The sequence below is a fragment of the Eublepharis macularius genome, chromosome 4 (assembly GCF_028583425.1).
Source record: "Eublepharis macularius isolate TG4126 chromosome 4, MPM_Emac_v1.0, whole genome shotgun sequence".
In the NCBI taxonomy this organism is placed as follows: Eukaryota; Metazoa; Chordata; class Lepidosauria; order Squamata; family Eublepharidae; genus Eublepharis; species Eublepharis macularius.
The window spans coordinates 81,117,035-81,141,078 of record NC_072793.1 but is presented as its reverse complement, the minus strand read 5'-3'; the positions used below and the strand labels follow the sequence as shown (position 1 = coordinate 81,141,078).

Sequence of the window (24,044 nt, the reverse complement as noted above, 5' to 3'; positions counted from 1 at the left end):
CCCCTCAAAGTCGTCTTGAAGACTCCAGCTGATGCAGAATGCTCCAGCTTGTTTACTCTCAGGAGCCAGATGGAGTGTGCATATCACTCCCATTCTGCATTCACTCCATTAACTGCCCATCAGTTACCAGACTTAATTCAAGGTCATGGCTATTGCATTCAGAGCCCTTCATATCTGTGAAACTGCCTCTCCCCCTATCATCCACCATGCAGCTTTGTTCACCTGAACAGGGCCTTCTGCAGATACCCCCTTGCAGCTGGGCAAAATCAACAGCTGCCCATACATATGCTTTTTCTTTGGTAACCCCCACCTTATGGAACGGTCTGCCTGAGGAGTTCAGGAAAGCTCCCACTCTCCTGGCTTTCCACAAACTATGCAAAAATGAATTATTCAGGAGGACTTTATACCCAGATTATAGGGCTGTGACATAAGAAATAGCTCAGAGAGAGGACTGGGTAGGGACAGGAACTACAGACTACACCTTTGGGTACTGTCTGCTGATATAGATATGCTCAGTTTCCACACTGCTAAACATGCCATGCTAATTAGTTGCACTTTATTTTAGAAAGATTTCACCTCTGTGCTTGGCTTTATGCTTGTTTTCAAATTTTCTGCAACCATACCCTGTTGTATCTGTTGTTCATTATTGTATCTGCCCTATTGTACTGTTGTTCATTATTGTATTTTGCTTACTGAATGTCCTAGCTGTTGACTAGAGATGGGCACGGACCGCATTACGGACCTAATTTTTCCACGGACTCACCCTGTTCGTGGTTCGCGAACACGCGGGCCGTGGGCTTGTGTTTTTCTCACGAAAGTGCCGAACATTGGGGCTTTCTGTCCGTGTGTCCGTTGCCCCTTAATGCCAGGATTCCCGCTCAAACAATTTCCTAGGCAACAGTGGAAACATCTTCCCCGTTTGGAACACACCAATCTTAGCTCAGGAAACCTTGATTGGCAGCTCTGTCAGCCAAACAGAGATCACCCTTTCTGTATAACAGACAACCTTGATTGGCAGCTCTGTCAGCCAAACAGATCACTCTTTCTGTATAACAGACAACACACGCAAAGCGTCGGCTCCATTCTCCTGGCGCGGGGACGCGAGTTAGTTCTAAGCTCAGCAACTGCTTGCTGTGGGGAATTTTTGTGTGCGTGTGTGTGTGTGAGAGAGAGCGCGGCTTGGGCTTCAGCTGCAAGAGAGCTTTCTCTTTTCTCCATTTCTCCTCCTTTCTATTCAGAGCACTTTAAAAAAAATCCTTTTACCGCGCTGATTTTTTCTGCGTTGGGAGTCCTTGGGTTCTTCTCGGGCAATCCCCCCTCCCCCCCCAAATCTCTTCCTTTTTTCTGGGTTTGCTGGTGGGTTCTATTGTGCTGTGACACCACCCCACTCATAGACCCACAGTGGGTGCAAGGCAGCTTTGGGCGTTGTCTGCTTCAGTTCTTGCCATCTTTCCCGCACTTTTTTTTTTGGCTGCTGATGAGATGCAAGGGGAGGAAGACTGCTATTAAGCTCTGTGAAACACCTACTCTCGTGACCGGCAGCTCGCTTTGGGGGGGCTCTCTGCTTCATTCCTTTCAAAGCCTTTCACTCCCTCAATAGTGGGTGACTTGGGGGGACATTTCCAGCCTGGCTTTTGAGGTGCAGGGGGCAGACTGCTACTGGCCTCTGTGAAACACCTCCTCTCTGGGACCACTGGCAGCAGGTTTTGGGGGGCTCTGTCTGCTTCTTTCTAAGCCTTTTTCACTCCCTCAATAGTGGGTGACTTGGGGGGATATTTCCAGCCTGGCTTTTGAGGTGCAGGGGGCAGACTGCTACTGTCCTCTGTGAAACACCTCCTCTCTGGGACCACTGGCAGCAGGTTTTGGGGGGCTCTGTCTGCTTGACTTCTTTCTAAGCCTTTTTCACTCCCTCAATAGTGGGTGACTTGGGGGGATATTTCCAGCCTGGCTATTGAGGTGCAGGGGGAGATTGCTACTTGCCTCTGTGAAACACCTCCTCTCTGGGACCACTGGCAGCAGGTTTTGGGGGGCTCTGTCTGCTTCTTTCTAAGCCTTTTTCACTCCCTCAATAGTGGGTGACTTGGGGGGATATTTCCAGCCTGGCTTTTGAGGTGCAGGGGGCAGACTGCTACTGGCCTCTGTGAAACACCTCCTCTCTGGGACCACTGGCAGCAGGTTTTGGGGGGCTCTGTCTGCTTGACTTCTTTCTAAGCCTTTTTCACTCCCTCAATAGTGGGTGACTTGGGGGGATATTTCCAGCCTGGCTTTTGAGGTGCAGGGGGCGATTGCTACTGGCCTCTGTGAAACACCCACCCTAGAACCACTGGCAGCAGGTTTTGGGGGGCTCTGTCTGCTTCTTTCTAAGCCTTTTTCACTCCCTCAATAGTGGGTGACTTGGGGGGATATTTCCAGCCTGGTTTTTGAGGTGCAGGGGGCGATTGCTACTGGCCTCTGTGAAACACCCACCCTAGAACCACTGGCAGCAGGTTTTGGGAGGCTCTGTCTGCTTCTTTCTAAGCCTTTTTCACTCCCTCAATAGTGGGTGACTTGGGGGGATATTTCCAGCCTGGCTTTTGAGGTGCAGGGGGCAGACTGCTACTGGCCTCTGTGAAACACCTCCTCTCTGGGACCACTGGCAGCAGGTTTGGGGGGGCTCTGTCTGCTTGACTTCTTTCTAAGCCTTTTTCACTCCCTCAATAGTGGGTGACTTGGGGGGATATTTCCAGCCTGGCTATTGAGGTGCAGGGGGCGATTGCTACTTGCCTCTGTGAAACACCTACTCTCTGGGTCCACTGGCAGCAGGTTTTGGGGGGCTCTGTCTGCTTGACTCCTTTCTAAGCCTTTTTCACTCCCTCAATAGTGGGTGACTTGGGGGGACATTTCCAGCCTGGCTTTTGAGGTGCAGGGGGCGATTGCTACTTGCCTCTGTGAAACACCTCCTCTCTGGGACCACTGGCAGCAGGTTTTGGGGGGCTCTGTCTGCTTGACTTCTTTCTAAGCCTTTTTCACTCCCTCAATAGTGGGTGACTTGGGGGGATATTTCCTGCCTGGCTTTTGAGGTGCAGGGGGAGATTGCTACTGGCCTCTGTTAAACACCTACTCTCTGGTGACCAGCAGCTCGATTTGGGGGGGGCTCTCTGCTTCACTCCTTTCAAAGCTGAATGGATGTCCCTGGCATCCTCCTCCTTGTGACATGTCCTGTCCTTGGTATCCTCCACCTGACGACACATCCTGTCCCAGGTATCCTCCTGATGACAAGCCCTGTCCCTGGCGTCCTCCTCCTGATGACAAGCCCTATCCCTGGTATCCTCCTCCTAACGACAAGCCCTGTCCCTGGTATTCTCCTCTTGACCAGTTCTGCCCCTGGTATCCTCCTCCTGACAACACATCCTGTCCCTGGTGTCCTCCTTATGACGACAAGTTCTATCCCTGGTATCCTCCTCCTAACGACAAGTCCTGTCCCTGGTATCCTCCTCCTGGCGACACGTCCTGTCCCTGGCACCTTCTAAGTACCTCCTCTTGTTCTTTATAAACTCTACTGCTTCCATTACAATTTGTATGTTGAAGAAACAGTCTAAGGCACGACTGCTGTCCCTTTCTGGCGAGGCAGGAAGGTGGGTGAGGGCCGCTGCCGCCAAGTTTACGCTAAGCCGGAACTTCAGGTGTGGTCACCTGGTAGGTGTGGGATCAGGTTTCCCCTGGGTGAATGTGGCCTCCTTCCCCCACCCCCCTCGGTGGAAATACAAGCACACTGCATTTTGTCCTGTCGGGAACGGGGGGAAGCTCCCTCTCCCCCTCCTCGTGACAACACGTCCTGTCCCTGGTGTCCTCCTCTGATGACAAAGTCCTGTCCCTGGTATCCTCCTCCTGATGACAAGCCCTGTCCCTGGCGTCCTCCTCCTGATGACAAGCCCTATCCCTGGTATCCTCCTCCTAACGACAAGCCCTGTCCCTGGTATTCTCCTCTTGACCAGTTCTGCCCCTGGTATCCTCCTCCTGACAACACATCCTGTCCCTGGTGTCCTCCTTATGACGACAAGTTCTATCCCTGGTATCCTCCTCCTAACGACAAGTCCTGTCCCTGGTATCCTCCTCCTGGCGACACGTCCTGTCCCTGGCACCTTCTAAGTACCTCCTCTTGTTCTTTATAAACTCTACTGCTTCCATTACAATTTGTATGTTGAAGAAACAGTCTAAGGCACGACTGCTGTCCCTTTCTGGCGAGGCAGGAAGGTGGGTGAGGGCCGCTGCCGCCAAGTTTACGCTAAGCCGGAACTTCAGGTGTGGTCACCTGGTAGGTGTGGGATCAGGTTTCCCCTGGGTGAATGTGGCCTCCTTCCCCCACCCCCCTCGGTGGAAATACAAGCACACTGCATTTTGTCCTGTCGGGAACGGGGGGAAGCTCCCTCTCCCCCTCCTCGTGACAACACGTCCTGTCCCTGGTGTCCTCCTCTGATGACAAAGTCCTGTCCCTGGTATCCTCCTCCTGATGACAAGCCCTGTCCCTGGTATCCTCCTCCTGATGACAAAGTCCTGTCTTTGCGGCCACCCTCTCTCCACTCACCCCCTACTGGGGCCAGTGAAGGGGGCTCCTGCAGGGAGGGGCAGCCGCCATCGAAACCCACCTCTCCGACGTGGCAGCCGCACTCTCGCCAGCCACTCGAACCCCAACTGGGGCCAGTGAAGGGGGCCCCCGCAGGGAGGGGTCGGCCGCCGCCAGCACCCACCTTCCTGTCTTCGCGGCCGCCCTCTCCCCACTCACCCCCAACCGGGGCCAGTGTAGGGGGCCCCCGCAGGGAGGGGCAGCCGCCGTGGAAACCCACCTCTCCGACGTGGTGGCCGCCCCCTCTTGCCCGCCACTCGAAGCCCAACCGGGGCCAGTGAAGGGGGCCCCCGCAGGGAGGGGTCGGCCGCCGCCAGCACCCACCTTCCTGTCTTCGCGGCTGCCCTCTCCCCACTCACCCCCAACTGGGGCCAGTGTAGGGGGCCCCTGCAGGGAGGGGCAGCCGCCGTGGAAACCCACCTCTCCGACATGGTGGCCGCCTCCTCTGGGCCGGCCACTCGTACCCCAACCGGGGCAAGTGAAGGGGGCCCCTGCAGGGAGGGGCCGGCCGCCGCCAGAACCCACTTCCCTGTCTTGGCGGCAGCAAGCAAACACACAAGCCCTGTCCCTGGTGTCTTCCTCCTGACGACACGTCCTGTCCCTGGCACCTTCTAAGTACCTCCTCTTATTCTTTATGAACTCTACTGCTTCCATTAGAATTTATACGTTGAAGAAACAGTCTAAGGCACATGATGAGCTTCCTTGATTGACTGCATCACGTTCGGTGAAGTGGGTTTCGTCGGCGACCATCCTGCTCCCGCGAGCGCAAGGGCCCCTCTGAGGGTCAGTCCCCAAAGTCCGGTGACGAGGAGAGTGGCCCAGGTCAGAGCTCTGCCCCTAACCCAAGCAAGCAGACACACAAGGCCTTTCTGTGGCACCTTCTAAGTCCCTCCTCTTTTTCTTGATATGATTTCTGTCTTAACAAACCAGTGTAAGGCACATGATGACTGACTGAGCTTATACAAACATATATTATCCCCCTCCCAACTACAAGGCCTGTCCCTGGCACCTTCTAAGTACCTCCTCTTATTCTTTATGAACTCAATGACTTCCAGTATAATTTGTATGACAGAACAGGCTAAGGCACGACCGCTGTCCATCTCATCGTTTCTGGCGAGGCAGGAAGATGGGTGAGGTCGGCAGCTGCCGCCGAAATGTTCCTCGGGGGTGGGTCCCTGACTTCAGGATACTGGCCATTTGTGGTACTTCATGGTCCTCCCTCTCCTCCTGATGACACATCCAGTCCCTCCCTGAATCCTCCCAAGGGTGACACGCTCTGCCCCTTTCTGGAAATGCAGGAAGGTGTCAGGTCAGCTGCCTCCGAAGGATGCTAAGTCAGCAGTTGGCACTTCAGGTGCGGTCTCCCAATAGCGGGGGGGAATCAGGCCGCCCAAAGGGCAAATGTCAACTCTCCCCCAGTGACAGTACTGGCACACTCCCGTGGGGCCAGACCACCCCGCACCACCTCCCTTCCTTTGCGGGGATTCCGCCCCGCTCACCTTTGGCCCGGCGGCCGGGCACATGGGGGGTGCCGCCGGCGAGCAGCCAGACCCCCCGCCCCCTCAGGGGAGGCGGCTGGGCCCCGCCTCCCTGGGCCTGCCGGGCCCATTCTGCCCCGCTCTCCTTTGGCCCGGCGGCCGGGCACATGGGGAGTGCCGCCGGCGAGCGGCCAGACCCCCCGCTCCCTGCTATGCCCAGCAGCCGCTGCCAGCATACACCTTCCTTCCTGGTGGGGAATACCACCCTTCTCCCCTCTTGCCCGCCACTCGAAGCCCAATCAGGGCCAGTGAAGGGGGCCCCCTCAGGGAGGGGGCGGCTGCCATTGAAACCCACCTCTCCCACATGGTGGCCGCCCTCTCGCCAGCCACTCGAACCCCAACCAGCATATCCTTCCTTTGACAACACTGCCACGTTCGGTGAAGTGGGTTTTGTCGGCGACTGTCCTGCTCCTGTGAGCGCAAGGGCCCCTCTGAGGGTCAATCCCCACAGTCCGGTGACAAGGAGGACAGTGGCCCAGGTCAGCTTGCTTGCTTGAAAGCAAGCAAGCTGACACACCACATCACTGAAATGGGACTCATTGTCCACTGCCCAAAGAGGCTCCTTCTGAACAGGGTAGCATGAGTTCCTTCCCTCAAGGTGTGGAAGACATCCTTTCCCTCCCTCGCGTGCCTTCCATTCCAGCAAGGGGCCTTTGAATTGCTGCATGATCTCCTGTTTTGGAGTTGGCTTTCACTCAAGTCCATCCATTCATTTCCCATCATGGAGATGCCCCAGGAAGGGCATCTTTTGTTGATGCAGCCCCATGTAGGTGGGTTTTGTGTGCAGCCACCTCTCCTGGACAGGAGCACAAGTCTCCCTCCTTGCCCCAAGGGCGGGTAAGGGTCAGTCAGAATAGGGGAGGGGCAATTGTTTGTCTCTTTGGAAAAGTGCTAATTGAGGAGCGTTACATGAGAACCTTTGGTGGGGAAAGTCGCCTGAAGTGAAAATGTGTGGGAAAACCAGGCCTTTTCTGACCCGAACCGGTCCGTGGACCGGTTCGCGAACCGGGCCCGGTCCGTTAAAAGTTCGTGGACCGTGGTCCGTGGAAGCCCACAAACCCCGGACCGGCGGTCCGTGGGAAAATGCCGGTCCGTGCCCACCTCTACTGTTGACTATATTGCATTTCATTTTCACTATGTAATCCACCTTGAGTCTCAGTAAGAAAGGCAGGCAGGCAGGCGATAAATAAATAAATCATCTAGATCTCAGCTGTTAAAAGGACAAAAACTCATCAGTGTAACCTGTTAATCAATCCAGAGTAAAAAAAAGATTTCCTCCTAATTTTTAAATCTGGATTGGCCCACAATATTAGTTTAGAATGTGAGAATGGTACTGTTGTACAGAAATTGCAGTAGGAACAGGATCCTTTTTAACATAAGTAGACTGTAATGCATCCCATTTAAAAAGCAGCTCCAAAAAAGACACCTCCAAGAGAACCCAAGATGGATAATGCAATTGAGAGGAGCAAGCCCAATAATTTGTACAAATTTATTTATTTTATTTATTTTATCAAATTTATACTCCGCCCTCCCTGCGAATGGGCTCAGGGTGGCTAACTACATATATTATACAATTAAAACCATATACATATCTTAAAAAACCATTAAAAAATACAAACTGGTGCCATGATCAGTTCAGGCTATAATAAATTTTAAATTGTGTAAATCTGGATGTTGTTATGGTTGTGAATGTATAATTGTTTTATATATTTTAACCTCTATGTATCTGTAATCCGCCCTGAGCCTGCTGGAAATGTGGGGAAGGTGGAACATAAATCGAAAATAAATAAATAAATAATAAATAAAATAAAATAATAAATATCTAAAAAAGCATGTACATAGCTGTGGCACAGCCCAGGGCGGTCGCCAACAGAGCATGGGATGCGGCAAACAGGAAGGGGACAATTTGCTGACTCTCAACCAAAGGCCCAGTGGAACATTTCCATTTTGCAAGCTCCGTGAAACTGTAAGAGGTCCCGCAGGGCCCATATCTCAATTGGGAGTGTGTTCCACCAGACTGGAGCCAAGGCTGAAAAGGCCCTGGCCCTGGCCCTGGTCAAGGCTAGACAAATGTCCCACAGGCTGGGGACACCAGGAGCTGCTTATCCTGAGGGATGCTACACACCAAAGAATGGCAGGTGGACATCTGTTCCCCTAGTGCCACCCTTTGTCCTCGACAACATCGGAGAAAGAACCGCCCCCTAAGGGACACCGCACACCAAAGAATGGCAGGCGGACATCTGTTCCCCTAGTGCCACCCTCTGTCCCTGACCGTGGAGAAAGGAGCTCAGCCACTGAAAGGCTGTCCCATGAATCTCCATGGCAGCAAAGCAGTGGGTCAACAGGTCATGATCAACTGTGTCAAACACTGCCATAAGATCTAAAAGTACCAGCGCCGACCTGCCTTTATCCAGGTGTCACTGCAGATTGTCTGTGAGGGTGACCGGAGCTGCCTCCATACCATGGCCAAGCCAGAAGCCAGATTAGAATGGATCCAGGATGGAGGACCTTGCCCAGAAATAAAAGATTCGAAATTGGGCAATAATTGGCTGCATCAGCAAGATCCAGTGATAGTGTCTTTAATAAGGGCTGCACCACTGCCTCCATCAGTGAGTTAACAAATATGCGTGATAATATGAACTAAGATCAGGAAAATCAAATCCTCCATTAATTGCAAGTTGTATCCTCTTTACAGAAATCTGAGGTGACGAACCTTTCGTCACATAAATTTATGAAATGATGTATTAATTTTGTGAATATATTTACAAAATATATCAAAAGGAATTGCATGCAAAACATATATAATTCAAGGTATAATATTCCCTTTGAGTGTATTTACATTACCCCATAATGACAAGTTGAGAGTTGCCCATCTGTCTGAATCCAAAGATATATCAGCAATCAACTTGTTAAGCATAATCATATACTTAATATCTCTATGAATCAATATTCCAAGATAAGTAATGACATCTGGGCACCACGAGCAAATACATTCCATGATATATTGTCTCCCAGTGGTATCATCTCTGATTTTTTCCAATTAATTAAATAACCAGACAAATCACCAAAATTATTAATCAGGCTCATTAATATGGGGATAGAGGACAGAGGTTCTGAAATAAATAATAAAAGATCATCTGCATATACAGTAATTTTAAATTCTAAAGAGTTATGTATAGAGCCATGAATATTATTATTTTATCTAATAGCACAAGCTAGAGGTTTCAAACAAATAAAAAATAGGAGGAGCAAGAAGACAACCTTATCTACTACCCCTCTCAAGAGGAAAAGGTACAGAAAAGATTGGTCTGTATCCTAGATAAAGAATTCTAATCAATTTCAAACATTCTTGAGGCAAGCCAAATTTAGTCAGTGTGATAAAAATAAATTTCCAATATATCTTGTCAAAAGCTTTTTCAGCGTTGAGTGAAAGAATAGCCACCAGATCTCTTTCTATTTAATACAATCACATCAGCAATCATCCTAAGATTATCAGATTGCCTACCTCAAATAAATTCAACCTGGTCTACATGTATCAACGTGCTAATAAGCTTATCAACACACCATTTAAGGCAGCAAAAGAATATGAATTATAATGATTAAGGATGAGAAGGATGTAATATATACTGTCTCTATTGAAATAAATTTACAGTTTCAAAGGTTTTATTCTAAATTGTATATTAAAGGCAAAGAATTATCAGATAAAGACTTGGAAGGATCTTTCTCTCAGAGTGATCTTCCATGTTTAGATATTAGCAACAGCTTCTTGCTGAACCTTTGCATATGGATGAAATTAAAGTAGCAATAATGAATATGAGCACTTGAATCTCCAGGAGCAGATAGGTTATTAGAATGGTATAAAACCTTTTCAGGTTTTCTAATTCCAAAATTATATCAATTGTACAATTTTACTGTGATTCTTCATCTATATGCAAGTAAAGCTTAATTTTTATCTTCCAACCAAAAAGATTTTTCAATAACTAGTAAGTTTGTAGACAAAGTTGGTATCTGTTGGTATCTCTCCTTTCCCCTTTGCTGCAGTAGCCATTCTGGAAGGAACGAAGTTTACAAGGGAAATTTGCGGACTATATAAGAAGACTGGCCTTTTCACAACCATTAATGGTCTGTCATCCTCCCCACATAACACATTCTGAAAGTCCAGAGAAATATCACCCAGGTCCCTTAAAAACAAACTAATGTATATACTAGGCTGGATCATATCAGAAATAGAGTAATCTTTTCCACTCAGAAGACAAAGGGGTCTTATTTCTCATATGTTAGCATTAGCTTTAACTTTGTAGTGGAAAAAACCCAGCTTTTATTCTGTGACCCTGAGTTGTTGTCCCGTAGAGTTCATGTTGAGGTGTGGATTGCAGGTAAACTTTAAATAAATGAAATACTCTCAAAACTTGCCTGCCTGGATTCTGAAGAGAAACCTGTAGCCGTATCCTATTGTATTCTATATTCATACATTATACATTTCCAGCTAAACTGTGCCTACGTAGAACAAGGAGAATTTAATTTCCTGTCAAGCTGTAGGTTGATCTTGTTGGCCTGCAAAGAAATTAACAATTAGGAATCAGATCAATTACTTGCAAAGGAGAGAGAGGGAATTTAAAATGGTGTGTTGCTGGTGTCATGACACTGGGAAAAGTAGGGGTGAAACCACACAAGACAAAATACACTTGAACTACACTTGAATTACAAAATACAATCGAATTACCCGTGTAATTCAAGTGTATTTTGTCATGTGTGGTGAGACCCTAGGATGTAAAGTGAATGGACAGTACTGAATCCATATCAGCCAGTAAAAGTATGTGTGGTGCTCATAATCCCTTGCATTAATTTGTTAGCTTTTTTGCCCACTCACTTTGTGTTTGAAGTTTTTTTTAATGTTTTACCATTATGTAGTAATGCAGAGCCCCATGGTGCAGACTGGTAAGCTGCAATACTGCAGCCCAAGCTCTGCTCATGACCTGAGTTTGATCCTGGCGGAAGCCTGGTTCAGGTAGCCAGCAAAAGGTTGACTCAGCCTTCCATCCTTCTGAGGTCGGTAAAATGAGTACCCAGTTTCCTGGGGGTAAAGTATAGATGACTGGGGAAGGCAATAGTAAACCACCCCGTAACAAAAGTCTGCCAAAAAAAACGTTGTGATGCAATGTCCCCCCATGGGTAAGTAATGACTCGGTGCTTGCACAGGGGAATACCTTTACCTTTTAGTGTACCTACATGCTTAGCACCTCAAAGTTTTAGGGGCTTCAAAATCTCTAACCAGGTCTTGTGTAAAAGCTCAGCTGATTATGAATATATGTAATTAATAAATATTTCTAAAAATATTCCAGCACAGGTGAAGACTTTCATAGTAACTGAGTTTTTCAACCTACAGCTTCCAAATGGCATGAGAATAATTCAGACTAACCTGAGAAGGAAAAACTTGACTGAATCGAGTCAATCCCTGTATCTAATTTGTTTTTTAAAAGTCCATACACTAATGGTTAAACTGAGTAGGGTCTCTGTTCTATGGACGGGAGACTACAGATACTTTAGACCGCAGGGGACAGATTATGATCACTGGCACTAGCCTTGTAGCACCAATGTATGTTTGATGTGTGGCATTCTCTTCCTTTTAGAAACCAAAGTATGAAGTACACTGGAAGATCCTTGAGTCCTGTGAAGGAAATAATTACATCTATATTGATCCCACCCAGCTGCCTTACAATGAGAAATGGGAGTTTCCCAGGAACAACTTGCAATTTGGTGAGGGGCAAACATATCATATTAATAATTGGGATTCTGAATGGGATAAAATAAAAACATTTACTCTTCCCTCAGCTAGCAGCAGAAGATACATACAACAGAAAAGACAGTTATGTTTACTGGGACAGAAAATCAGGGCCAGCTGTGATGGAAAAATAATAGGAAACAATGCAAGATACAGAAGCAGCTCTTCTTGTTCTCTGTGCATTTCATCCAGATGCAATGAGGAATGATACTTCAACACATATCTACTCATTATCTTGTAATCATGTACACACAGAGATGCCGGCATGCATGCATTCAAAGTCAGAAGTTGTTTTCCTCATTTTGTTGCACTTCTAAACATCAGATTTGCTTTCACAGGAAAGACTCTTGGAGCAGGAGCTTTTGGAAAGGTGGTTGAAGCCACTGCATTTGGGCTAGGAAAAGAAGATTCTGGCCTGAAAGTGGCTGTGAAAATGCTGAAATGTGAGTGCAGGATAGGAAAATGCTATTATCAAGACTGTATACATGTATTTAAAGAACAGTCCATAATGAACAGGTCCCATGCAGTTTTCAAACACAACTCATGCCATCCAAATGGAATGTCACACAACCCTAGCAAAGTAGGTCTTACAAGCACCACAGAATATTTCATTTGGGACCAACTCCAAGCATAAATTATTTCAAATTTCTATCATTCTCTCATTTTTTTCTCCCTTATGCACACATATATTGTAGATTTTTTTATGTAGGCAGTTTTGTCACCCTTCCAGAATGCTTCTGTCCCCTTACTGCAGCTGCCTCTAATTTGCAGCCCACCATGCATCCACAATCACACACCACCCGCCCTTGTCTCTTCCTCACATGCACACTCCTAGCTAACAGCCACTTCACATTGGTAAATCTATCTTTGCCACAGTGGGCACAACTTATAATTGTCTGAAAAAGCTCACATCCCACTGAACAGTCCTTATACCTGCTAATTAAAAACAACTCCTACATGGGTCAGGAGGAAAATGGGGAATAAGCAAGAATTAATACATGAAGCCATCAACTGATTTCTGTTTAAGAACAGAGTTTGTTAATCTCTATCATTCTTTCCTCTCTCTTCTCTAGCCTTTCCCCTTTCTTTCCTTCATACCACTTCTATGGTAGATTTTAATATAACATTCTTATTTCTGGTTCCAGCAACAGCATATTCTGATGAGCAGGAAGCCCTCATGTCAGAACTGAAGATCATGAGCCATTTGGGGCACCATGAGAATATCGTCAACCTGTTGGGCGCGTGCACCCATGGAGGTAACAAGATGTCATGATGGTACCATTACATCCCCCATTGCCTCCAGTCCAGTTCTTCTGAACTATCCCTTCCCGTGACATCTACTTTACCACGATGGAATCAGTAGCCTCTCCATCTGACATCAATCTGCTCAGAACAATAGCCTACCAGACTGCTTTGGATTTAAAAAATGGGGAGGATGGTAGGGAAGTAAGATACAGATGGCATTTTTAGTTTGATCCTATGTAGTTCTGTGCGTCAAAACCCTTTGCAGTGTTGGAGCCTACAAATTATTCTTGTCAGCTATCCTTATCATTTCACTGGTAGGCTGGCTGGGTGCCCAGACTGCCTGGCCGGGCTGCCTGGCCATTTCCCTGGTCTGGCAGCAGCACACAGCTGAAGGAGTCCTGGGCAGTGCTGTGCAGCTGCAGGAGGCTAGTTGGACTCCCAGACTGGCTGACCACTTCCCTGATCCAGCAGTGGCACCATGCAACCACAAGAGGCTGGGTGGCAGGGCTAGGTGATAGAACGGTGGAGAGGGGGAGAGGCCAGGTGTCTGGTATTTGGAAACATTTTCCCCAGACATTCCCTCAAAACAACATACTGTCCAGGTGAAAACCAGACACCTGGCAACCCTATTGGTAGGAACAGGACAGAATTAATCATGAGATGCATATCTGAGAATAGCATTGCCAGCTGTTTTTAGTAGATCAGAATGTACGTATACATAGAGGGCTATACCTGAACTCTTAACAAGCAGAAAGAGAAAACAATAAAGCCATTCTCTGGCCATTTTTAATATATTATTCTTTCTAGGCCCCATCTTCGTTATCACTGAGTACTGTCCATATGGAGACTTATTGAATTTCCTGCGAAAGGCAGCTGAATCTCTCATAATCCAGGATTTAACCTTGGAGTCTTCTTTTGATAGCACAGTGGCTGACTATAAGAATATGTACCTTGGGAAGAAATATGTTCGAAGGTAGGAATCCAAGCCATGTGTCACATGATATCAGGGATAAAGTTCAATTGAGCTAGACAGTCAGGTTCTTCATCTGTATCATATGCTTAGGAATCACATCTAATTTGTCATCAAAAATGAAAATCAATTCTACCTCAGTTTGATTAATCAACAGATCACTTGGTGTACTTATATTTTACAATTATGTCTTCCAGTATATCAGTTCATCAATTCAACATCTTACCCTTAATGAACTGGGATTGAATCACAGATGTACAAATTATAAACCATCGTTGGTTACAAATGTCTGAGTGTAAAATATCAGAAATAAATTTCAAACTGTAAATGCCTTCCTTTGTCAATATGAAAGAAATGTATCTGAAAATCCCTTCCAAAGAGATAGGTACAATGGGCAGAAAACCAGAGAGGCAGATACCTTCACTGTTAGACCCATAGAGGCAAAATCTTACATAATAGGTTGGTATATCAGGCCAAATTCCCCAGTTCTCTTCCTGAGTCCATTTTTTTTGAGGAACTTCGGCAATAACAAAGGCATTTTTGAATGAGGGTCCACTGTCAAAGTCCTGATACCTGCCTGCCTCACATGTCCACCACGAGGAATATGAAAAGCCTAAAAGTTTACCTGAAGCACATCGTAGTAATGTAACTCATTCAAACAGTAGAGTGTTTTCTGAGAATGGTGTCTATCAGAGACTGTGGGCTGTGCTACTAATTTTGGAATTCAAAAACAGCTCTAGAATCTTGGTCCTCCATAACAATGGTAATTCTAAGCACTATATCCTTGGCCAGTCATTTGGTATAAAATGCACACACATTGTGCACTCAATGAAACAACTGGGAAGAGGGAAAGAATGATCTGCATAACAAGAAGCCCTAAAATAATTGATCTTGGCATAGTAAAAAACAGTTTTCACATACCTCTCTGATCTTCATGAACTGAATACTTCTAGTTTTTCAAAGTGTTTTTGCTGTAAGACAAGGTGGACTTGGCCTAAAGACTAGAGGTGGGCACGGTCCGCATAATGGACCTAATTTCGTCACGAACTTACCCAGTTCGTCCTTCGTGAACACGCGGGCCGTGGGCTTGTGCGCCAAACATTGGGGCTTTCTGTCTGTGTGTCCGTTGGCCCGTCATGCCAAGATTCCCACTCAAACAATTTCCTAGGCAACGGTGTGGAGCCACCTTCCCTGTTTGGAACACACCAATCATAGCCCAGGAAACCTTGATTGGCAGCTCTGTCAGCCAAACAGAGATCACCAGCCTTTCTGCATAAAAGACAAAGCGCGTGAAGCCCCACTCCATTTTGCTGGCGCAGGGGCGTGAGTTAGCTTCTAAGCTTAACAACTGCTTGCTGTGGGGAAGTTTTTTTTTTTTTGTGAGAGCGCGGCTTGTGCCTTGGGGCTTTGGGGCTTCAGGTGCAAGAGAGCTTTCTCTTTTCTCCATTCCTGTTTAATTTTTTTCTCCTTTCAATTCTAGTTTTCTTGAGAGCACTTTTAAAAAAATCCTTTTACCGCACTATCAGGTTACTCTGATTTCTTTCTGTGTTTTTCGAGTCCTTGGGTTCTTCTCGGGCTTAATCCTCCCCTCCCCCCCCCAAAAAAATCTCTTCCTTTTTTCTGTGTTGCCGGTGGGTTCTATTGTGCTCTGACCCCACCCACTCACAGACCCACAGTGGGTGCAAGGCAGCTTTGGACGTTGTCTGCTTGAGTTCTTGCCTTCTTTCCCCCACGTTCTTTCTTGGCTGCTGATGAGATGCAAGAGGAGGGAGAGTGCTATTAGGCTCTGTGAAACACCCACTCTTTGATGACCGGCAGCACACTTTGGGGGGGCTCTCTGCTTCACTTCTTCCTAAGCCCTTCACTCCCTAAATAGTGGGTGACTTGGGGGGACATTTCCTGCCTGGCTTTTGAGGTGCAAGGGAGAGACTGCTACTGGCCTCTGTGAAACACCTACTCTCTGGTGACTAGCAGCTTGCTTTGGGGGCTCTCTCTGCTTGATATCTTTCTAAGCCTTTCACTCCCTAAATAGTGGATGACTTGGGGGGACATTTCCTGCCTGGCTTTTGAGGTGCAAGGGGAAGACTGCTACTGGCCTCTGTGAAACACTCGCTCTTTGACGACTGGCAGCACGTTTTGGGGCTCTCTCTGCTTCTTCTTTCTCAGCCTTTCACTCCCTAAAAAGTGGGTGACTTTGGGGGAGCTTTTCTGCCTGGCTTTTGAGGTGAAGGGGGGGCTGCTACTGGCCTCTGTGAAACCCCACTCTTTGATGACTAGCAGCACGCTTTGGGGGGCTCTCTGCTTCACTTCTTTCTAAGCCTTTCACTCCCTAAATAGTGGGTGACTTTGGGGGAGCTTTCCTGCCTGGCTTTTGAGGTGAAGGGGGGGCTGCTACTGGCCTCTGTGAAACACCCGCTCTCTGACGACTGGCACAAGGAGCACAAGTCTCCCTCCTTCCACCAAGGACGGGTAAGGGTCAGTCAGAATAGGGGAGGGGAAGTTGTTGTTGGTCTAAGTCTTTGGAAAAGTGATAATTGAAGAATGTTACATGAAAACCTCTGGGGGGGGGAAGTCCAGTAAAGTGAAAATCTGTGGGAAAAACAAGGCCTACTGAATCAAACTGGTTCTCGAACCAGTTCTCGAACCGGGCCGGTCCGTTTAAAAGTTCGTGGTCCGTGAAAGTCCATGAACCACGAACCGGCGGTCCGTGGCCAACTCCTGGTCCGTGCCCATCTCTACGAAGGACAGTAGATACCATACTATTGCTAACTTTCACTTTCCGGTTGTTTTCTTTCATTCAGTGATAGTGGATTTGGAAGTCAGTGTATAGGAGACAGCTATCTGGAAATGAGACCAGTGGCAACGTCAATCTCCATGCCGGCAAAAGGTATATAATCAGGAGGAGGAGAATGTATACTTTTATCAGGCTGCTGGTGCTTAATATCAAAAAAGTGGCAGAGTAGCTTTTAAACAAACTCCTGGGGCTGGAGGAAAACTGACAAGAGCCACAGAGCCTCTGGTACGGAATAATTCATTCTAAAGGGATGATGCTCCAAGTGGGAGCAGGCTAGCACTTGAGCAAGAGAGTAGGGAATAAATGAGCCATGTGAGAAGACCAAAGGCCAAGGAACTTGAAATGAGGTATAGGTGTCTATATGCAAAGCTAGAAGGCTACGAGCCAAGATGTGGGGAACTGGAGAGCTTGGTGCTAAATGACAACTTAGAGAGAGTGGGCATTTCAGAAACCCGGTAGAAGAGGGGAAATCAAATGGGATGTGGTTATTTCTGAATAAAAACTCTATAGATAGGACAGGGAATGGCATGTTGGTGCGTGGTGTTGCTCTGTATATCATACAGTCAAATATACTAGAAATGATAAAGGAATATACCCCTCACTGTGTTTTACCATATCCTAAGGGTAACTTAGAACTGAGGAGAGGGGGTACTATCAACTGCCTGATCAACCATGAGGGTGATTGGTGGGAGAATTTCAGGGTCGGGGACAAGCTATTAGTTGTGCAGGTGGGCATCATTACTTCCAGTGTGAAACTGGGAGAGATGTCTTTGCATCCTGGTGACACTATAGGATTCAACCCAAGCTCTATGGTTAATGCAGAGTTTGGGGTGGATATTTTAGTGATGTGCTAGTGTTACTTCCAGTTTTGCACTGGAAGTGATATTATGCATTGGTGTAATGATGAACTGTCCCCCATTTCCCCCCACCAAGCTGTCTAGTGGTAGTGGGGAATGGGCACCCAGGCCAGGAGGTCTCCTGCTATAGTGGGAGACCTAGCCAGCCAGATGATCTTGATAGAAAAGGAATTGACTGTAATACAACAAAAATTGTCCACTGTTTTGCCAGTGGAAGCGCTGCTCCATTAGTGCAAGTGCTATTATTATACCAATGGAAGAGCACCATCATATCCAACCTACAAGACTAGCATACTCTGGATATTCAGGAATGGGCAAGAAAGGAAGGGTTGGTTCCTTTTCTAGGAATAGTTTTCATGATACAGTTGTGGTACCAAATTCAAGTGCTTTTAACCACAATCACATTTTAAGGTACATTAAGCTGGACTTTATTTACCTTCCTGTGCTGGGCTTCAACATTAATTTTATCCTGCTAGGGAAATAATGCCCTCTATTGATCACTATGAATTTTCCTCCAATAAAGGTCAGAGTTCAGATTCAGAAGAGGAAAAGGAGAACAAACCAGCTCTTGACTTACATGACTTGCTTCAGTTCGCTAACCAAGTGGCCCAGGGGATGTCCTTTCTTGCTTCAAAAAACGTGAGTCCTTCATCCTCCTCATAACTCCTTATTAGCAAAATGACTGCCTTTAGGTGCAGGGAGGCAAAGGTCAGACTTGCCAACCTCTAGGTGAGGCCTGCAGATCTCCTGTAATTACAATTTATCACTAGAAAATGAGATCAGTTCCACTGGAGAAAATGGCTGCTTTAGAAGGTAGACTATATGGCATTATACACCACTAAGGTAGGGTTGCCAGCCTCCAGGTGTGGCTAGAGATCTCCCAAAATTTCAACTGATCTCCAAGAAATAGATATTAGTTTCCCTGGAGAAAATGGCTATTTTGGACTCACTGGCCTTATACTCTGCTGAGGTCCCTCCCATCCCCAAACACTACCCTCTCCAAGCTCCACCCCGCCAAAATCTCCAGGAATTTAAACTATGTTTCCCAGCTAACATTGTGTCTCCCTACACTTGACAAACATATGTTGAGGTGTCAAGTAGAGAACCCCAAAGAAACCTTGAGTTTTCTTAAATAAAAAGCAACAAAAGCCTATCATGTTCTCCCTGAACTTTTTACTGCTCAGAGAAGTGGGAGCACGTAACATATTATGTGGAAACATTTTGAAGTAACATGTTTAAATAATACTAGATGAGCAGTGTGTTGTACATTAAATCTGTGATGTTATTTTTCTTAAATTGTATAAGCCTGTTTGTTTGTTTCATAGGGTTGGATCTATCACTGTGTCAGCAAAAGGTGCTGACAGTCATGGATCTTACCTGGATTCCCCTCCTTCAGTGGTCCTGTCAGTGATGGGAAAGGGAGGGGGCGATTTCATCATCCTCTCCCTCCCACTGAAGCCTCCTGAATGGCCTGGGTCCATGTGGGTCCCGTGTAGGATTTCCAACTCCATCTTGGGAAATACCTGGAGATTTGAGAACACTGCCAGGGGAATGCAGAGTTTGTGGAGGGGAGGGAACTCAGCAGGGATGTGGTGTACTCCAAAGTCACCATTTTCTTTAAGGTAGTCTGGAGATAAGTTGTCATTCTGGGAGAACTTCAGACCACACCTTGAGGTTGGCAAGCCTAGTCCTGCAAACTCAGGAATAAATTTCCCTGTGGTTAGATACAGCTGCTGGGCAGAGGTCAAATCCACATTCACCCATTACCCGCATGTTTATTGGATATCTTCCGTTTGCCTCCAATCCACGATTTTGTCCTTAGTTCACATTCCTGCTTCCAATCCGTCTTTCTCGCGCGTCCCTCTGGTCACACGGCTGCTCGAAAACCGCTTTTTTGGGTAGGACCTTTTTTTCCCGCCCATTTTTTAAAAAAAATTTTGAGCGCACTTTTCCGTTATTTCGATCTTGCCTTATAAAGAAACATCATTGAAGATAATGATGCCTCTCTTTCCCCCACTGACAGCACTGATGGCTCTCTCCCATTTCTTTTTTGGAAATTTGGAAGCATGTGGGAAGCTTTCGTGGGCATTTCCTATGCAGGACAGTTCAGTGCCTGAATTTTACTGAAGTTTCACTTCCTTGGAGTGTCATTATTTCAATATTTCATAATTTCGATATTACAGTAATATAAAATAAAAAAAATAAAAAACAGTTAAAAAGGAAGTTTCGCGAGTCCGTTCTGAGGATGGATTCACCCCAAAATGATTTTTCAAACTACCAGATTTGATTCAGAAACAGCATAATCAATAAATCCAATGCTATGAAGTCAAAAACAGTCTTTGCAGACTATGGAGCACTTGCAAGTTGAATCAGCCAATAGGAACTCTCGGAACGGCCGGAGAGACAGGAAGGGGGTGGTTTTTAAAAAAACCACGTAAATTGTGCATTTGCCCGTTCACGGCCACCGTGAAACTCCCGTTGAAAACCTGTGACCACATATTCGGGAGAAATATGAATGAAATGCGTCTGTTTAATGAGGTAATGTGACCGGCACTCGGGATTGCGTGGGGAATGCGGGGAACATGCGACTTAGAATGAGTAATGTGGATTCGACCCAGAGAGGAACATGGGAAAGATCCACCGTTCTAAGGTCTGTGGATTACTGGACCCAACCAACCGTATTGGACTGAGAACTTGCTCTTCAAAAAGTAAAATAGATAGATGGGTATAATTAATTTGGATTATTCCAGTTCCTTAGATCTACATCATAAATAATTAGGATTTTTAACAAATAATTAGGTGTACATACTAATGTTGAAAAGTAATATGAATATTGTTTTTAAACTAGTGTCTCCCGCCCTACGCAGTACAAAGTTGAGATCTCATTCTGCCTGAACTATACATATTTGCTTAGTGGTTTAACCTCAGTGTTCTAAAGCTGTAGCTTTTTTGCCTTTTTCTTCCTTTCAGGAAGAAGGAACTGAAACTTACCGTTGGGGTTTCTGCCCCACTATGTTATAAATATAATTGGCAATAGCAGCCTCTTTGGCTCTTCTTGACTATTTGCAGAGTGCAATGCCCTTCTGCAGTGGCTTAGTCAGCAAGGGAACCTGAAAGCAGGGACTCAGACCGCCACAACACCACAGTTGTGGTGTTTGTGACAACTCTGTTCCTTTAATCTGAGCCAGTGTTTTAGATTGCCCTAGTCCACTGCAGGATTTAAGAACTCTGGTCAAGATAGAACAGAGTAAAAGGAAGTTACTGCAGCTCCATAGAGCCAAAGAACCTGACTTATTAAACTGTGCTACTGTTCAAAACTAGCATTAAGGACACAACAACTATGGATGTCAACTTCTAGGTGGGACCTGGAGATCTCCCTAAATTACAACTGATCTCCAGACTACAGAGTTCAACTCCCCTGGTGAAAATGTCTGCTGTGGAGTCTATGGCATTATTCTCTGCATAGGTCCTTCCCCTCTCCAAATTCTACCCTCTCTAGGCTCCTAAATCTCCAGGATTTTTCTGACTAGAGTCAGAAACCTTAACAACCCTAACCCTAACAACAACAGATACCTATTTTTTATGTGTGAAAAGTCTGTTTATTGATAAGATTTTATCAGTTACATAGTTGAGCAGGAGATACATGTAACATTCTGAATTTTGGAAAGATTTGACTAACATTAAGGAATTGTGTCTTTGGAAAATTCAGCATAATAATGAAGGAAAATATGAATTACACTTAACATGCAAATATCCAAAACTGTAGTTGTGCCACACATAGGAAGTTGTTAGCCAAACAAGGCAAAAATAAATTGTTATTGTCATGGCTAATTCATGGCCACTTCAGTGTGTGGTGAATTGGTGAAATAGAGTTTTATAATAAGGATTATCTTTTGTAGGTGTCAACACAGTAAAATAAGTGGCCTCTTGTGAGTCCAAATGTAAATCATACATGATCTTCAGCCTGCAGCATTTTCTACTCTATTATCCCTGAAGTGTGTCTGTGACATTATGATAGCTGGAAGACTGAACTTTAGCCCAGACTTCATCTGAATGAAATCCCACCAAGCACCACTGAAGGAGGAACAAGGAGGCCAAAAGAATGTAGCACCTTCCAATATATTTTCTGGCACTCAAATGCTGCTTTCTTTCCTAACGTAAAAGAAATAGCATTCCACATTGGAACAGGAAGTACTTAAAAAGACCCCAGCAGCAATCTCCTTTGGGTCTGCAGGGAGCCCAAGTCTCCTGCTTTGGTGGGATACCTCCCCACCCTCTGCCAGATGTACCCACCACCACTCAGCTGGGTGACAAGGGAAAACTGTAGGGGAAAATGTGGGGGTGGTAGGCATTACTGGCAAAGCCATGACATCACTCCCAGCAAGACCTAGAGATGTTGTCATCATGTCCAGTGATGCTCACAGAGTTTGGGCCAAATGCCAGAGCATTGCCAGCAATTCAGTGTAATTTCCAGGTCACACCAAAAGTGACAATATGATGTTGTTCAGAAGCATACCCTCGCCCAACAGGCCCAACAGGTCTCCCAACCTCAGGTTGGCAACCCTAATTCAGCTATAATAATTCATTTGCTTGGATATGGATGCCTAGTAGACCACAAATATTTAGATCACTATCATGGTATCTCAATACATTTTTCTCTTTTTCATCTGCTAATCTCATATTTGTAAATCCTATGGCCATAGCTGGGTACAAAAGTCAGAAACAGCAAAGGAAAATAGGGTGTAACTTACTCTACTGTCTATCCCATCCAGTGTATCCACCGAGATTTGGCTGCAAGAAATGTGCTAGTGGCTGAAGGACAAGTGGCAAAGATCTGTGACTTCGGCCTGGCTAGAGACATTATGAATGATACAAATTATGTCGTCAAAGGCAATGTAAGTAACTGGGATGACACCTTTGTGTTAGCACAACAGGCTAAGAGGAACTACTTTCTACTGCATGAAATCTGGTTTAGCAAAAAGAGCAGTTGAGGCATAAATTATATTCTGCTAGTTCATGAGTGGTCTGAGCAATGGTTTTGCAATTCCAGGCTCGGCTGCCAGTGAAATGGATGGCACCAGAGAGTATCTTCGAATGTGTTTACACAGTACAGAGTGATGTATGGTCTTATGGCATCCTTCTCTGGGAGATATTTTCTCTAGGTAAGGAAATATGAACTTGTTTCAGTTTTTCTGCATGCAAGAAACGTTGTTAGAAATGGGGATAAGAACATCAGAAGACCGCTGCTGGATGGGACCAATTGTCCATCTAGTCCAGCATCCTGTCTCACACAGTGGCTAACCAGTTACTATGGAGGGCCAACAACAAGGCATAGAGGCTGAGACCTTCCCCTGAACTTCCGTCCTGGCACTGGTACTTACTGCCTCTGAATGCGGAGGCTACCTATAGTCACCATGTCTAGTAGCCACTGACAGACCTATTCCCCATGAATCTGTCTAATTCCTTTTTAAAGCTATTAAAGAATTGGGATAGAATAAAGGGATGACATATAAGGCTCATATTCATGGAGAAAAAGCATGAGAGAAAAGACAAATTGACACTAGACTACTTATAAAAGGCATAGTCAGAGCAGAGCTTGGTGGGAGCCACATACTTGCTAGAGCCCGGATAAGTCAGGGCTAGGGCTGCCATCTTGAAGCAGGACCTACTTGAAGACAGCACTCGCTGCCGCTGACTTTTGCAAACCCAGTGGAGATAATGTCTCAAAATCCCCTTGTGGCAATTCAGAGGCCTCTCTTAGTTTACCTACTTGCTCTCTTCTATCACACCCTCTTCTGCTTCCAGTGATGAAGCCCCTTTGTGAAACTAAAGCACAATGCTTATTGTTACAATTACAGGCAGGAGCCCCTATCCTGGCGTGAAAGTGGACAGTAAATTTTACAGCCTGGTGAAACAGGGGTACCATATGGCCAGGCCTGATTTTGCTTCAGATGATATGTAAGTATGAATTCAGGAACGGCACCTGAACAACTGAATGTATGAAACTGAGCCATATACTTGGTCCAAATATCATTTATTGCAGCCAGCACTGCAGTTTTTAAATCCCAGCAAGATTATTCCTCTCTTAATCAATCACTATTATGAAATTGCTTGAAAATTATTCTCTGGAAAAATCTATTCCCTTCCGTAGCATCAGTGGAAGACTGTATATATGTGATGTTCGCTGAGTTATTTAACGGGCTGCAACATTTTTGCTGACCTGCAACAGCCACTTTACACAGAAATAAATCAGAC

At 46.0% G+C, this 24,044-nt stretch overlaps 1 protein-coding gene across 2 annotated transcripts in view; it reads left to right on the top strand.

The window, feature by feature from the left end:
* The window catches only part of CSF1R (colony stimulating factor 1 receptor), a 72,548-nt gene that overhangs the window by 43,247 nt on the left and 5,257 nt on the right, over nucleotides 1–24,044 (top strand). For both annotated transcript variants that reach the window (XM_054977354.1, XM_054977353.1), the window contains exons 9-17: nucleotides 11,772–11,898; nucleotides 12,262–12,366; nucleotides 13,069–13,179; nucleotides 13,976–14,141; nucleotides 16,940–17,025; nucleotides 18,313–18,428; nucleotides 22,562–22,684; nucleotides 22,840–22,951; nucleotides 23,648–23,747. In XM_054977354.1, the coding sequence (XP_054833329.1) occupies nucleotides 11,772–11,898; nucleotides 12,262–12,366; nucleotides 13,069–13,179; nucleotides 13,976–14,141; nucleotides 16,940–17,025; nucleotides 18,313–18,428; nucleotides 22,562–22,684; nucleotides 22,840–22,951; nucleotides 23,648–23,747 (1,046 nt within the window). The remainder of the gene's footprint in view (nucleotides 1–11,771; nucleotides 11,899–12,261; nucleotides 12,367–13,068; nucleotides 13,180–13,975; nucleotides 14,142–16,939; nucleotides 17,026–18,312; nucleotides 18,429–22,561; nucleotides 22,685–22,839; nucleotides 22,952–23,647; nucleotides 23,748–24,044) is intronic.